This window comes from Pseudorasbora parva, chromosome 20 (genome assembly GCF_024679245.1).
Source record: "Pseudorasbora parva isolate DD20220531a chromosome 20, ASM2467924v1, whole genome shotgun sequence".
Taxonomy (NCBI): Eukaryota; Metazoa; Chordata; class Actinopteri; order Cypriniformes; family Gobionidae; genus Pseudorasbora; species Pseudorasbora parva.
In genome coordinates this window covers 40,259,066-40,275,720 of record NC_090191.1, presented here as the reverse complement: position 1 = coordinate 40,275,720, position 16,655 = coordinate 40,259,066, and the positions used below count along the sequence as shown (strand labels likewise).

General features: G+C 36.8%; 1 protein-coding gene across 26 annotated transcripts in view; it reads left to right on the top strand.

The window, feature by feature from the left end:
• Positions 1-16,655, top strand: part of plekha5 (pleckstrin homology domain containing, family A member 5) — a 205,660-nt gene that overhangs the window by 147,714 nt on the left and 41,291 nt on the right. For all 26 annotated transcript variants that reach the window (XM_067427007.1, XM_067427001.1, XM_067427005.1 and 23 more), the window contains 5 exons: positions 2,274-2,394; positions 3,323-3,427; positions 5,613-5,685; positions 10,502-10,602; positions 13,991-14,106. In XM_067427007.1, coding sequence (XP_067283108.1) covers positions 2,274-2,394; positions 3,323-3,427; positions 5,613-5,685; positions 10,502-10,602; positions 13,991-14,106 — 516 coding nt within the window. The remainder of the gene's footprint in view (positions 1-2,273; positions 2,395-3,322; positions 3,428-5,612; positions 5,686-10,501; positions 10,603-13,990; positions 14,107-16,655) is intronic.

The following is a 16,655-nucleotide window of genomic DNA, read 5'->3' as shown; positions in this document are numbered from 1 at the left end:
TGGCTACTTCGGTTTCGATGACTTCAGATGACTTGAATTATAGTGCTTGAGGAGCCGTATGGGCCACTCTTATGGTGCTTTTTGAAATGTTGGAGCTTGACAGCCTCAGTGCTCATTCTCTTTCATTATATTAAAAATAAAAGCAACCAGGATTTTCTTTAAAACTCCTTTTGTGTTCAACTTAAGAACTAGTCATGCACGGTTTGAATGGTATGAGAGTGAGTAAATGATGACACAATTGTCAGTTTTGGGTGGACTATGATTTTAAATGCATAACAATATTTATCCTCCTGATGCAGTTCGTCACCAGCGCATGTGTGAGTATCTCACTGTTTTACCGACGTCTTTTGTGAAAAGAAAGTGTTTTCTTTTTGCGAGGTGACCCAGAAGCCAGACAGCTTTATTTTTTACCCTAGTGTTCTTCTCCTCTCCATTGCTCCAGATAGCAGCGTTATCCCTAGACGTCGTCGCTCTACCGTAGCGTCAGAATATAGGCCAACCCTACGGGACAATGCCTCTCCGATCCGGCTCCCGATTCAGCATCCGTGTGTCATGGGATTTCAGTGCTTTACGGCCATATCTATTGTGTTTTCTCTTGACTTAAGTTAAATAAGGCAGTGGTCTGGCCTGGCGTGACGTTCGGTTTACATCCTTGATTTTTCTGGCGTTCAGTTTGCTTTTGCCCTTCAGCTTGACTGGGTCATAAACTGTGGATGCAGTATGTCAGACCCGGAGCTGGCAGGCCATTTAAGGATGTCAATTGTGTGGGAGTAGATCAGCGGAGACGTGGAGTGAGTAATTGCTTTGATGCGTGGGGCCTGTCTCCTTGATTTTTCCCTTTCCTCTCTGTCTCTCTCATTCTGTCTCAATGCTGAAGTGCTCTGGCTTATTAAAACAGCATTTTAGAGCCCACACACCTCGAGTGTTTCGCAGAAGAAGCTCAAGAACTTTCCTCACTCATCTGCACCGCCATCGCCTGATGTCAGGTGCATGCTGTAGGTTACCACAAACGATGGGTCAGTGATGTGGTTTTAATGGACGCCAGGCATTCGGAAATGTCATGATTGTGTTTTTGCTGAAGCACTCTAATCAGTAAAAAATGGGGCTTGTGCTTCAAACTTTCGGCCAGACCAGATTTCACTCATGTAAAATTACTTTGGATCCTGAAATGAATACAGGCAAACAGGATATGATGGAACCCCCCATGACTTCTGTTTAGATATCTATAAATTATAAATACAAGCAATATTTATCATGTAGCTTTGAAGGTTGTATTGTTTATAATGAGCAACTGGTAAATCTGTGATATTTTCTTAGTGCATTTATTAAAAATCCTGCAGTTTGCATGCATTCATTTTTGAGAACGAACAAACAAAAAAACATCTATATATACACACACACTTGTTATTTTATTTTATTAAATGTCTTGCAAATAATGCTAAAATGCAAAAACATTTTTATTTTCAAAATGTTATTTTTTTCAGTTGATGCATATAAGACTACCATGGAAAAAGAACAAAATTATATTAATATAGATAAAAAAATTGTAAATAATTATATTCATTTTACATTATTTTATTTCATAAAAACATTTCATTTTATCATTTGTGAAATATAATTATATTTAATTATATTCAACGATTTTGTTTTGCATTACGGCAATGATATGAATTGTCATGGTACACCAGGAAAACAATTTAGCATCAATAAAAAATTGCAAGAAAATTGTGTGTGTGTGTGTGTGTGTGTGTGTGTGTGTGTGTGTGTGTGTGTGTGTGTGTCTGTGTGTGTCTGTGTGTGTGTGTATGTGTATATATATATATATATATATATATATATATATATATATATATATATATATATATATATATATATATATAATTATCTTTGAATTCTCCAAAACGAATATGAAAATTCATTAAATGTCATATTTGAATCACCAATGAAATCTTACAACAGTCTCATAAAATATGTTTCTAAATGCTTAAATCATGACAAAAAAAGCATCTAAGCTATTTGGCTTTTTGGCCAGTTGGCAAATGGCTTTTTTTTTTTCAGAACGAGGGACGTATACCACCATATTTTATATCGAGTTGATATTGCATTTCTCTTTTGCCTTCGTTGTGAGTTACTTTGCTATAAAAGAATTTGAGTAAATAATTGACTGTGGGAATTGACAGCATGCAGTAGATACAATAAACAGGCCAGAATATTCCTACAGGTCTGAATGATTTAAATCTCTAAATCTCTCCTTTCTTCTTCTCCTCTTCCAGACCAGCGACCAAAGCACCAGCGGCCGAGAAAAAAGAGCGTCCCACCAGCACCATGAGCGAAGCGTCGAACTACACGGGCGGCTCAGACTACACCACACATCCCAGCAGTCCCACGACCAGAGTGAGTCTCACACACACACACACACACACACACACACACACACACACACACACACACACACTGACCTTGGCCTAGTTCCAACCTGACAGACTGGACTGTCCCATCATGCATCAATAGCATCTTATACAATTAGTGTCCTCATTACTGGACATTTGCTTCATTGTCTTGGCTTGAGTTCAACTAGAGTATCATAAAAATGCAATAATATGTTAGGATGGCCAACTAGTTAGATATCATTGCAGATTTATTTAAGTGCTTCAGTGAATTTGATTCAAATCTTGTGTTTTTTTCCTGCATTTTTAATGTATAAAAATATATGGATGGAAACTCGGCCTCTGAGAGTTTTCTTAACCTCGTTATTCGTGTAGTCAACTAGTCATTCAGACAACCCATCATATCCCTAAACTCTTATAACATAACACACAAACAAGATAAACAATTCATGAGTGTCTGTGGCTCGGAGTATTTCTCAGATAAATAAATGAATATGCATACAGTATATGCATACAAACACATCCATTCACAATGCTGGAAGAAATGTTTGACTCAGGAGATGCTAAGATGATGAAATGAGACTCTATTCTGATGATTTATTATCATCATGAGCAATCGAAGCCCAGAGATCAGCAGCTTGCTGGTCTGTATGATCGTGTCTCATTACATCGAGAGATAAACTCGCCTCTTCCACAGACTTGCAGATTGTTGCCTGTGTGTTTTGGCTTCTGTTAAGCAGCTTTTTAACTTTCGAGGGTTTGTAAGTGCTTCGGTTCATAATGCATGCCTTGCACGCGTTTTCTGAGCTGCACTAAACGACTTCACTAGTAAGTTGTAATTATTTACAACTCGATCTCTGAATAATGTATACAGGCAAGCGCGAGCCCTCGGAAGTGTCATTTCTCCGAATAATCTCCTCTGGCTCTGTTTGCAGCCGTCCAGGTCCTCAAAGAAAGTCCACAACTTTGGGAAGAGGTCCAACTCTATCAAGAGGAACCCCAACGCTCCGGTGGTGAAAAACGGCTGGCTTTACAAACAGGTGTGTGTGGAGGGAATTATGGGTTGTTTTTTTAGGGCTGTTAAACTATTTATCGCATCCAAAATAAAAGTATGTGTTTACATTAATATATGTGTGTGTGCTGTGTATATTATGTATATTTGAATACACACGTTTGTGTGTATATATGTTTAAGAAATGTTTGCATGTATATACTGCAATAAATGCTATACATACAATATATATATATACAATATATACACAATTTTGGTTTGCTTTAAAGTAATGATATGCATTTCCACGGTACTCTTATATCCTTCAACATGAAAACAATATAGCATCATGAAAATTACAAGAACATTGTTTTTGCATTATAACATTATTTGCATGACATTTAAGCACATTCAGACAGAGGGCCCTATTTTAACGATCTGAAACGCAAGTGTCAAAGCGCGAAGCTCAAGTAACTTTGTGGGCGGGTCTCGGCGCTGTTGCTATTTTCCCGGCGGGATAAATGGCTCTTGCGCTCGGCGCAAATCTAAAATGGGTTGGTCTGAAGTAGCTTCATTATTCATAGGTGTGGTTTGGGCGTAACGTGAATAAACCAATCAGAGCGGCATCCAACATTCCCTTTAAAAGCAGCTGCGCAAGTTCCATTATAGATCGCTATTATTATGGCGTATTTACCAGGCGCACGCCAGGAGCGGTTCACAGCCGAGGAGACTGATGTTCTTGTAAGAGCAGTGAAAGACAGAGAAGTTGTGTTGTATGGGGATGGGAGAAACCCACCCAAAATAGCGTCGGTTAAACAGTTTTTTATTTTTTCAGTCGATTTTTTTTCCTGGTTCTTGACGGACAAACCAATTTGTCAGATGTCCTTATATACAGATATGTCTTGCCACTATTGGGCAAACAGGTCTGATCCTTAATTACTACAATAAGCCTGAATAATTTGTAAGCTAGATTTATGCCTATTTTTTCACATCTTCGTGGCACACCACAATGATTTCCGTCATCTCATGTGTTATTGTTTTTTTAGTGTAACAGTTTATGATTTGCAAAAATAACCATTGCATCTGTGTAGACTAGATGAGCAAAGTGTATGCGCGTTGTGCACGCTATACATTATGGTCAAGCATGCGTCCTTAAAATAGCATAATGAACAACGCGCAACGCGCCACTGACTTTAGACTAGGTTTTTTCTGGTCAGTGGCGCAATTGTTTAATGGAACAGCAAAATAGCACCAGGGATTGTTTGCGCCGGAACACGCCTCCTTTTTTGCGCTGAACCGCCCAGGGAGCGCAAGTTCATTCACTAGTTTAGCGACGTGCTTCTGTGGAGGGAAAAGCGCGCTTTGCGCGGGTGCAAAACAGGAATGACACATGCGGCGGTGTACAAAGTCAATTGCGCTGGGTGCAAGATAGGGCCCATGGCCTCATTACCATAATGCAAAAAAAGTATCAGTCAAAAATATAATTCATTATATATAAATAAATGTTGTTTTGCATTATGGTAATATGCATTACCACAGTACTCTAATTATTTCAGAGTACATGTCCAACAAGTGCATGCCGAGGTAAAAGTTATCAGTTTTGAAGGTTATTTAGTTGCTGATGATCATGTTTTCTGAGATTTAACTGCACTTCAAAGCGTATCTATCAGTCAAGTTTCAATCAGCGCTTTATCTGCCAGTGTGCAGAACATGCACGACTCCCCAAGCATATTTGTGCTTTTGCATCATATTTTTTAAAACCGCTTCTCATAAAAGGCAGAGTGAAATAAACACATAAAACGTTACGGCTGCATCAGTAACATCATGTCGTCTTTGTGTGTGTGATCGCGACACCAGCGTTGCTTTGAAAGCAGTGTGTTTCCACGAAAAACACAACTTCAGAGGTGGTCTCTCCCCTTCCCCAAACATCCTCCATCAAAGCTGCTCCCGCAGCACCAGCAAAATCGTCAGGCTTTGTTGTCGGAATTAAAATTTACATGCTTACACGGTGCAAACATTAACACAACAAACAGGAACACACGAGGGAGGAATACGAATGTGATTCATGCCTCGAATAAAACGAGTCGCCTTAAAAAAGAGATGAGATTCTGCTCTGGAGAACTGCAGCAATTTAACTCAACAAAATGAGACCGAAGCACTGGATGGGGCGGGGCTGTCCGTGATGCACTGTGATTGGTTGTCTGGTTTTATTGACGGTTGCTGTACTTTTGCAGGACAGTACCGGGATGAAGATGTGGAAGAAGAGATGGTTCGTGCTGTGTGACATGTGCCTCTTCTACTACAGAGGTGAGTCCTGCGTCTTCGAGTTAATGCTCAAACATTCATCTCAGAGAGGGTTCTGTTGACTTAGGGCTAAAAGATCAAGTTGGCACACTTAGACTGCTATCGATGGGTTTTATGTGGCATATTTTGCAAATCATAGCCGTGTAAACATTAGCCTGACGTGGTCATACTCAATTCTAGTCAGAATATGAGTCTGATGCTCCATTGGGCTGTGATTATGGGGTGTGTTTCAACCGAACCAGGAAAGACCTCAACTGGATGAACCTAAAACCAATCAGAGCAACGAAGCGACGCATAATGTTAGTTGTCAAATGTCAACAGAACTCAACTGCACTGTGTTGCCAAATCTGCGTTTTTTTTCTGCAGGTTGTTTTCCATGTCTGGAAAAACTGCATGCTGTCTTTTTTTGGAGCAAGCTCAATTATGTGATGTATAGACCCAGAAATGCAAACTTTAGCAGGCAACCATGCCAAAATAACACACACTTTACCCCTTAAACGCCTTTTTTTCCCCGGAGAACCTATTGTGTTGGGCTAGTAGTTGGCGGGTTTTGTTGTAAAAACTTGGCAACCCTGTTTGCACGCGCTGGAATAAACGATCTTTGCCGGTGTTGTAAAAATAATTTAAGGATACACACAGAACTTACCAACATGATCATCATTTTAGAGAGAAATTGTGAGGGTGAATGCAGATACAAACAAGCTCTCCGTTTATGATATGAACAAATTCGATCCAAGCGCCTTTGATGACGTGATGATTACGTTACTGTTGATCATCTGTCCGTCATCGTCTAAAGCCCGCCCTGATCAATTTCATTGGTCCTAACAGTTTCTGTTCAGGCATAATCACTCCTCTATGGATCGAGTCCAGACCGAACCGTCCGAGCTCAAATGTTGTGGGCGGGGCTGAGTTCGCCTGGCATCCAGGCTATGTAAACATGGCAAAAATGCTGAATGAGTGGTTACTCTTCCAGAACTAATGACTCCGATTCCACATGATGATTTCGATTCACTAATGATTCAGTTCTTTTGAGTCCTTTTGTGGTTCAGTAATTTAAGAGGGTGTAGTCAAGTATTCTGTTTGATAAACTGTTTAAGGCGAGAAAGGAAGGGAGGCAGTACAGTTTGAGCCCAAAAGTGTCTCATTGGACGGGTTCTGCTGCATGCTGAAGTCTCATGAGGACACGCTCCTAGATCTCCATAAATTGTGCAATTAACCAGTCCGGCAGTGCAATCAGATCGCTCTTTCATGGCCGGGCCCATGAGGGCCGAGGCTGTTTATTGGCTGACAGAGAAGACAGAGGAGTATTCGAAGCTCGCAGCAGACGTGCTCAGACTGCACACAGCTCTCTCAGTCTGTTCATATCATCCGTCTTTGTGTGGGTCTGTATTGGTGAGTCAGAGTAAATGTTGCTCATGAAGAATGGTGTGGATGCCATTGATGAAGTACTGACCAGCCTGTGGACAGAGGAGGGCAGGATCACTGTGTGTGCGCCCCCTGTCTGTGTGAGCTGGTACTGCACACACTCTTGATGCACTTAGTTTAACTGCTTTTGGTCTGTTGCCAGGGTAAATGCCCCTTATTACAGAATATATATATATATATATATATATATATATATATATATATATATATATATATATATATATATATATATATATATATATATATATATATATATATATATATACATATATATATATATATATATATATATATACATACATACATACATACATACATACATACATACATACATACATATATAATTATTATTTTTTTATTATTATTTTCACTGATTGTTGTGGTGGAAAATGTTAAATTCATTTAAAAAAGTTAAGTGTTAAAATCAACATCTGATCTTATTTAGATTCATCTGTACATGTTACAGATTTTTTTTTGGTCAAATTTGGCCATTAAAATGTACATATTGTTTATCTTCTATTTAAATATTCTCAATTCTTTCAACGTCTAGTTATGATATAGCAAATCAAAGTATAAGCTTAGCTGGTGTATAATACGAAATTTATGAATGTCGGCTATGATGTTATATTTTACAAAAAAACAAACACGTTTTAAAGTTTGAGGAAAGTAAGATTTGTTTGTTTGTTTTTTTGTTTAAAGAAATTAATACTTAGAATAGAATAATTTCTGAAGCATCATGTGACACTGAAGACTGGAGGACTGATGCTGAAAATTCTGCTTTACACCACCGGAATAAATTACATTTTTAACATACGCTGCCTGCCAGAAATGACGCTGTTTGCTGATTTGCAAAAAATACTTTTCACAGATGAATTGGCACCTTAAACACAAGATCTTGACCAAAAATTGATGCACCTTTTGATAGAAATAACATCACAACATTTATTTCCATCAAGAGGTGCATTCATTTTTGGTCAAGAAATTGTATTGACAATGCAGGTCATGCAAGTCTCCTCCAGCACATCCCAAAGTCTTGACTAAATTTAAGGTCAGAGGTGCCAATTCATTACAATTCCTGGAATATGGCCATGATGTGTCTTCCTTCATGGATGTTTAATGAAATCAAAAGCGACACCCAATCAAGAGCTGTTGCCAAACATACGCTAGAAACATAATAATAATCACTGCTATAATGGTCCAATCATGGACTCCTAAAGCATTTGCCTGTTTACAACCAAACTGTTACTTTAGTCTGTTCATTCAAATTGTAATGATATTTCCCTGTTTTTACTTTATCTTTTGATCAAATAAAAGCAGCGTTGGTGAACAAAAATAATGTCTTGATTTATGTTCAACAGAAGAAAGAACTTCATGCAGGTTTAGTCTTGAGGGTGAGTAAATAAAGACAGACTTTTCTTTTTTGGGTAAACTATCCCTTTAAGGAACCAGAATTGTTCTGTTTCTTACTGCAGTTTCATCAAATCTGTGAAAATGTGCGTTGGCTGAGATTTTGAGCAGAATTAGGAGCGTTGTGTATTTCTAATATCGGGCGATGAACTTACTATGGGCTTTGATTTGTGTTTTTTGGGGGGTTGTATCAGTATGTGGGATCCCTAAAGCTTCCATGCCATGCCGAGTCTGATCTTGACGAGAGAATTGAAAATCTCTCTGTGTTGGTTTGTGTTTGTTTGTTCGTCTCGCTGCTGTCAGTGGTTCAGTTCAGTGCAGTGTGCTGTGAACAACACCACGCAGGATCTTTGAACACCGCTTCACGGATCTGAGCCGCTCACAGTGTGGGATGTTTCCAGAACACACTCATGGATCCACAAACTTGCTCTATGTAACTTTTTTAAAAGACGATAGCAACACATGGTGCTGAACCATCATTATATTGCCCATATTTCGGGCATCTAACATCTATTTAACACAAATTGTTACAGATAATATAGTTAGATAAGTGTCAGTGTCGTTACTGAGTGAGTTTTTCATTTGCTCAATTGATTCCTTCAAAACCACTGATTTATATAGAAACAAATTGAATTTTAGAGTTAAACATTGCATTACTCACTCAACCGATTCGATTCAGTCAGAAACTAAACAAGTGTATTTTGAATGTCTCATTGAATCATTCATTCAGCATATTCATTCAAACACACTGATTTATTTAGAAACAAATACAATTTTAGAGTAAATCATTGAATTCTTCACTCAACTGATTCGATTCAGTCAGAAACTAAACAAGTGTCTTTTGAGTGACTCATTGAATCATTCATTCAGCAGATTTAGAAACAAATTGAATTTAAAGTAAATCATTTGAATTGCTCATTCAACTGATTTCATTCATTCAGAAACTAAACAAAGTGTCTTTTGATTGACTCATTGAATCATTAATTTAAGAGATTCATTCAAACACATGGATTCATTTAGAACCAAATTAAATTTTAGAGTAAATCATTGAATTCCTCACTCAACTGATTCGATTCATTTAAATGCGAAACAAGTGTCTTTTGAGTGACTCATTGAATCATTCATGCAAACACTGATTCATTTAGAAACAAATTATTTTAGAGTGAATCATTGAAATCCTCACTCAACCGATTTGATTAATTTCACTAATTTAATTTGATTAAATCATTGAATTGCTCACTCAACTGTTTCGATTTATTCAGAAACGAATCAAAGTGTCTTTTGAGTGACTCGTTGAATCATTTATTCAACAGATTCAATCACACTGATTCATTTGTTGAGTCATTCATGGAGATGTGCTACGGTAGTTTTTGTTTGACTTTGTTTGGAAATATTTTCATTGACAGTGCAGAAATAGACACATTAGTTGGTTGTAACTTGCTCAGTATTAACTTCTGATTTATTGAACTGTTGTATAAAAGCAATATCATTCACAGTTGCTGTTGATCTGAATATTTGACTTAAGGTGTGTTGTTACTTCTTTAAGAAACCTAACGGAGGCTAGGCTAAGTGTTATGGGATTGTTGGCAATAATGAAGGGAATAATGGGTGTGATAAGTCTTGTGCTTCTAGAAGCTGATGTTGGGAATGTGCTGTTTTTGGCATTATTACGCTAACAGTAACTGTTAACACAGCTGTCACTCTGAATTGACTCTGTCGGCAAGCAACTCTTGACAGATACGTTGCAGTATGCAATCAAAACGATCGAGTTCACAGTCGAGAGCAGCCACAACCTCACTGACACGCTCGAATGCACACAAGCCTGCAGTTTTCCCATCAGCCCCGATAGACTGTCTGTTTACCAACACCCCTGGTGAAATAAACACGCAGTCATGGCTTCAGCTGCAAATTTAGCAAGTTCCCAGGCCGTCGTCCAATATCTAATATATGCTAATGTTCACAATGTCTCTCTCTTTGTGTCTTTTAGATGAGAAAGAAGAAGGAATCTTGGGAAGTATCCTCCTGCCCAGCTTCCACATCTCCATGCTGTCCGTGGACGACCACATAAGCAGGAAATATGCCTTCAAGGTCAGAGACGAATTCAGAATAATTTGAACGTGGAAATATTTTATATGTTAATGTGATGGACCGGTGAAGAAAAGAAGTACTGAGCTGAAACACTTGACCAGACGCCCTGATAAAATTGGGAATGAGTTGGGAATTTTGACGGAGCTAAACTCAATAGATATTTAGTTGTAGATTTCGCTTCAGTATCACAGATTTTTTTTGTGGCCAACATTTGACAAAGGACAGTTAATGATTTACATTAATAATACAGATAATTTTCAACATTAGTCAATGCAATAGCCAGCATGAACTGAAAACGAACAATACCTTTAAAGCTCCACTGTGTGATATTTTCCCCCATCTAGCGGTGTAAAGGTATCTGACCATCCAGTGAATAATAGTTTCTGTTCCTCTCAATTCTGATTTCGTTTGAACTCCTACGGTGGCCGATTTAGTCCAAGATTAACATGGCAATCCCCCTCTTCACATTCGACACGGTGCCATCGAGTGTTAAAACACGAAAGGCGAAGCTTGAATTTACGGGTATGTCCCTCTTTGGCTAATGTACTTTCAAGATGGAGGGGCAACATGGCGACCGGCATTCAAACCCCTCACCCGTGTGTGTTTTCAATGGCATATTATAAACTTACGAAAATGCATTATTACTTGAAAGAAGTAAATATACATTAATGAGCACATATTTTTGAAAGAACTAAGTGTTTTTAGCTAAGAATAAACTCAAAAAGTTACACAGTGTAGCTTTAACTATCTTGTAGTCTAGGTTTAATCTAGGTTATTTCTACATAAACTACATAGACTTTTTTTTAATAATCAAACATTAATTAACAAAGTAGTATGCAGGTTTGTGGTCTGTAATTTTTTTATTTTTGTGAAAAAAGTGTCTTATTCTTGCCAATACTGCATTGATACAGTAAAAACTGTAATATTGTGAAACATTTAAATATATATAAAAAACTTTTAAACGGTAGTGTATTTAAAAATTAACCTTAATCTAGATTAATAAATGCTGTAAAAACTGTAGTTCCTTGTTTACTTCGGATACCTAATGCATTAATTAATGTTAACAAATGTAATCATTTTCTATCAAACAAACCTTTTCACTTAATTCCCTTAAACAGTCCTCTTTAAAACATTAGAAAGATAAATATTACACTTCCTTCAGGCCAGCAAAACCTTTGCTTTGCTTTGGATTTTAGCATTAACACGAGAATAACATTTTGACAGATTTAGACTCTGTGTTGGGTCGATGTGTTCAATTTAATCGATAAGAGCCTTGAATATACATTCCTGCCATCCTGCTCTAGGGCAAGCGTTTGTCTCCAGTAACAGCTATTTCCTGACACAAACTTTGCCGAAAGGCACTTTTCGCCTGACGCTGCAATTTTGTGTCAAGTTCTGCAAGTGTTTTATTCTCAGTGGAGTCGTTTACCTATTAGTGCAGATATTTTCATGTCGACTCGTTCTTTTTTTTCTTCTCGATCTTATTCTCCATCTCACAATGGGGCGGCTTGTTATCTGTGAGGCTTCATGAACTCGAGCATCAACATGTTTACTGGATGGAGCTTCACTTATACGGTGAGTCTTGAGTCTGCACAATGCCACATTAACATACCTCACCACATTAACCAGGAACACCGAAATATTTTCATTATCTGTTCTAGGCCTTAACTCTAGGTTTGTCACAATTTGCACTATTCCACTAGCCTGACGTGCTCATACACAATTCTAGTCAGAATGAGTCTGAAACTGCTCCATTGGGCTGTGATTATGGGGCATGTTTTAACCGAACCAGGAAAGACATCAACTGGATAAACCAATCAGAGCAAGGAAGCGACGTCAACAGAGCTCAACTGCACTGTGTTGCCAAGTCCGCATGTTTTTGTTTTCTATGTCCGCGGGTTGAAGCCACTATAATGTGATATATAGACCCATGAGTGCGAATTTTAGCAGGCAACCTTGCCAAAATAACACACATTTTACCCCCCAAACACCATTTTTTTTCCGGAGAACCCCCTGAGAAGCTATTGTTTCAGTCTAGTAGTTGGCGGGTTTTGTTGTAAAAACTTGGCAACCCTGTCTGCACGTGCTCCTGGAATCAGGCTGGAATAAACGATCTTTGTCGGTGTTGTAAAAAAATACAAGGATATAATGATACACAGAGTACTTACCCAACATGATCATCATTTCTGAGAGAAATTGTGAAGGTGTGAACAGTTTCTGTTCAGAGATAATTACTCCTCTATGGATCGAGGCCAGACCGAACTGCCCGACCTAAATTTTTTGTGGGCGGGGCTATTCTATGCTGTTTGTAGTACACTGTAAAAAATATTTAGAAAAAGTTACCTGGTTGCCTTAAAAAAATGTTAATACAAATGAACATTTTTGAGATTCGACAACCTTTATTAAAATATTATTAAAATATTTTGTAAGCATATTGGGTAATTGTGTGTGTTTTATTTCTGATGAAACATGCCAAGTAGTGCTATTTTCATGACTTATCAAATTTTTGATGTGGTTCAGATACATTAATATTTTGAGTTTCTATTTATTAAACAAATTTCCTTCTTTGTATCAACTCAAATGTTTAATTTCAATAATCTCAAAGATTTTAAGGCAACCAGGTGACTTACTTTTTTAAGTTAAACCAACAAAAACCAACCACATTTTTTTACAGTGTATAAAAAGTGCTAGTTTGTTAAATAGCCGATACACCTGTGTATCTCTAATCCTGAGTGATACTATCAAAGCTTTTCTAAATAAAATATTAGATGCACTCTTAAAAATAAAGTACCAAAATATATTTTTGTTGTTGTTGCAATAATAGACGTTTCCACTGCCCGGCCGAAAGTTTCTAAGAACTGATCAGTGATCAATTCTTAAAAGAACCATTTTTTTCTTAGTGTGAAGGATTATTTTAAAGAACCTTTTGTGGAAAGGAAAGATCCCATGGATGTTAAAGGTTCTTCAGAGAACCATCAGTGCCAATAAAGAAGCTTTATTTTTAAGAGTGTATCTCATTGGAATGCAGTTTTTGTCTTCCTTAGGAGGAATCTTCCTGCCTCAATGTAGATTGAGCAGCCCACTAGAGTATCACTAGCTCTTGTTAACTGTTCCAAAGCATTCAGCGTCTCGTTCTTTAAAGCTTATCTAAACTGTTGTGAAAGAAGAGTTGGAATATCCAGACAAAAGCTGTCAGACACACTCCTGAGGGGCTCTGAACGATGGGGGTCTGTCAACTCAAAACCTCCTGACGAAGATATGCTCACTTCAGAAAGATATTGCATTTTGTGCCGCTGACACCATCTAGGACACACAATGCATTTGTTTATTGATATTCACTGTCTGCTCTTTTTTTCCTCAGGTTGCTCTGTTGGTTTCTCATTAATAGGCGACGCATCCAAACATGCGCACGTACTATTTCAGCACTGACACAGCCAAAGATATGGAGTCCTGGATGAAGGTTATGACGGATGCGTCAATGGTCCACTCAGAGCCAATCAGAAGGTAAGAAAACATGCTTTGGTTTTCACTAAAACATGCTTTGGTTCTCTCCAATCAGAAACAACACACTCAAATCCCTGCTGGACCACTTCATTGACATTTACAGCTACTTATTAGTTCGGAGTGTGTTTACACCAAGTGCAAATAGCGTATCTCTTTAGCAAGTGCTATTTGCAGTAGCTCCACATAACGATGCCTGGATGGGCCAAACAACATTAAAAAAAGATGCACATATTTTAACGTCTACAGAGGCGTAGTCTTGAGTTGTCCCATCAAGGCGGCATCCATTTAATCATTTTAATAAATTTAATCATTTACACTGTTATTATTGCATCCTGGTAATTTACACCAATATTGAGGTAATATTTAATCAAATAAATTATTATGAAGCAATACTGTAAATAATATAATTTTAAAGCAATTATAAAAAAAGAAAACTAATCTAAAGTTTATCTTTGTTAATTTTTATTGTCAAAAGGTAATAAATTATTTTAAAATTATTTAAATGTCAAAAATAAGTAATTAACAATATGAATAATTTAAAAGTATGTATATATATATATATATATATATATATATATATATATATATATATATATATATATATATATATATATATATATATATATTATATATAAAGTTTTTTTTTGTGCTCTGTAATAATGTTAAAATGTTACTAAAAATGTCATTTGTTTTTCCAGGTTAATTAATTCCAGTTTAAAAAAATATAAAGTATTTAATAATATAAATTATTTAAATCGATTCATAAAAGCAATGTTGTAAATATAATTTTAAAACAATAATAAAGTAAAATAAAAAAAATGTGTTAATAATTTATTTAAAAAATATTAAAATATTTATCAATTACATAATATTTCAATTACATCATGTTTTAATTTTTAAAAAGCTGGTTAAGAATTACTTTTAGAAAAGCAAAATATAAGTAATTAATTATTAAGTTAATGTAAATAATTGAAAGGAAATGTGTTAATATTATATATGTTGAAAGTGTTATTGTGCACAGTAATAATGTCAAAATGTTTGATAATGTGAATAATGTAAAAAAAAGTTTTATGAGAGGAAAACTGAAAAGGATTTGCATGTCAGAAAGTCAGCATTTCATTGAGAATGACCCAAGAACAATCCTTACGAAATGGCTTGAAGACATTATAAATGGGAAACATTGACTGGTCCACATTGAGCCACAAAAATCCAAACCATTGTGCCATGGCTTATTGGACATTTTTTACTTTATTTATCTTGAGCTATTTATATTGTTAACTTGCATTTGTTGACCTGCCTCAGTCGAAAAGTCACTTCAGTGTTTCGTCTTTGCTCTTAGCACTCTTTATAACATCGCTTTTGTCGAATCTCTTTGAGGAAAGCTGTCGTTTCTAGACAAGAGCCCTTCTATCCCGAGAGACTTTCACAAGCACAGATTTTTACAGATTTCTGAGTTCAGGGAATGTTTTTGAAACTTTGTTTCTTTGCAGCTTTTAGCACAATCACAGATGCTGAAGAAACCTCTCAGACTTACACACTGGCTGTTTTGATTTGTGCTAAAATTGATTTTGGCAATTGGATCACAGCTGTGATGAACTGTGACTCAAACAATTTTCATAGCAACAAACTGGCTTTTATTATTGGAAACAAGCATGGCAAATCAAAAAGTGTGTGTCTTTGGTTCGCCGGAGTGTTGCTCAGTATTACGTAGTTTAAGACATAATGCTCTTTGTGAAGGCTTCTAGGCGTAGACATTACAGTGGAAGTAACTAGATGTAAAACTAGGGTTAGATCCACCAGACTAATTTAATTTGTAATTACTGCTCCCTAAGTATTAAACTTTAACATAGGACAAGATGGGCATTCTGGTCATTTACTAATTTATCAGACTTTTTAAGGTTTTTAAAAGGTTCTAATTTCCTTTTTTCCTTTTTTAATTTCCTAGTTTTACACACATTCAAGGTAGAAAAACATTTATTTTTTAATTATTATTATATACATTGCAGAAATCAGTGTCTAAATTAGAGCCCTGCGCGGGACTGTTTTCTTCATCCCACTCCCGCCCGCGCCTGCCGAATTTCTTACCATTACCGTCCGCACCCGCAACGTATGTGTTACACTCCCGCCCGCTCCCGCAAAGCTGAGAATTTATTCCCGCACTATAATAGAGATGCATTGATTTTGTCTTCTCCTGTCCCGCAGTATTGAAATTATTAAAGAGATTGTTTGTTTCATTTCCCTGGCCTGCATGTAAAAAAAAAGAAGACAAAACACACAATAAATTCAAATATAATTTTGTTTTTATCAAAAACTTTGCACATAAAAATAGACTGCTTTGCAAAAAAAAAAGTATATATATATATACATAATATGATAAACTAGGCTACATGAAAACTTTGACCGGGGAGAACAGAGCAGGTGTGTCGCCTCAACCCAGACGTGTCGGATTTGTGCCCATTGTAGATGACTATTTTTGCACATTTGTCACAATGAACAAAGTCCAGCTCCTTTCCATCTTTATCTCAAACAATTGAGAAACTTCTCCAAAT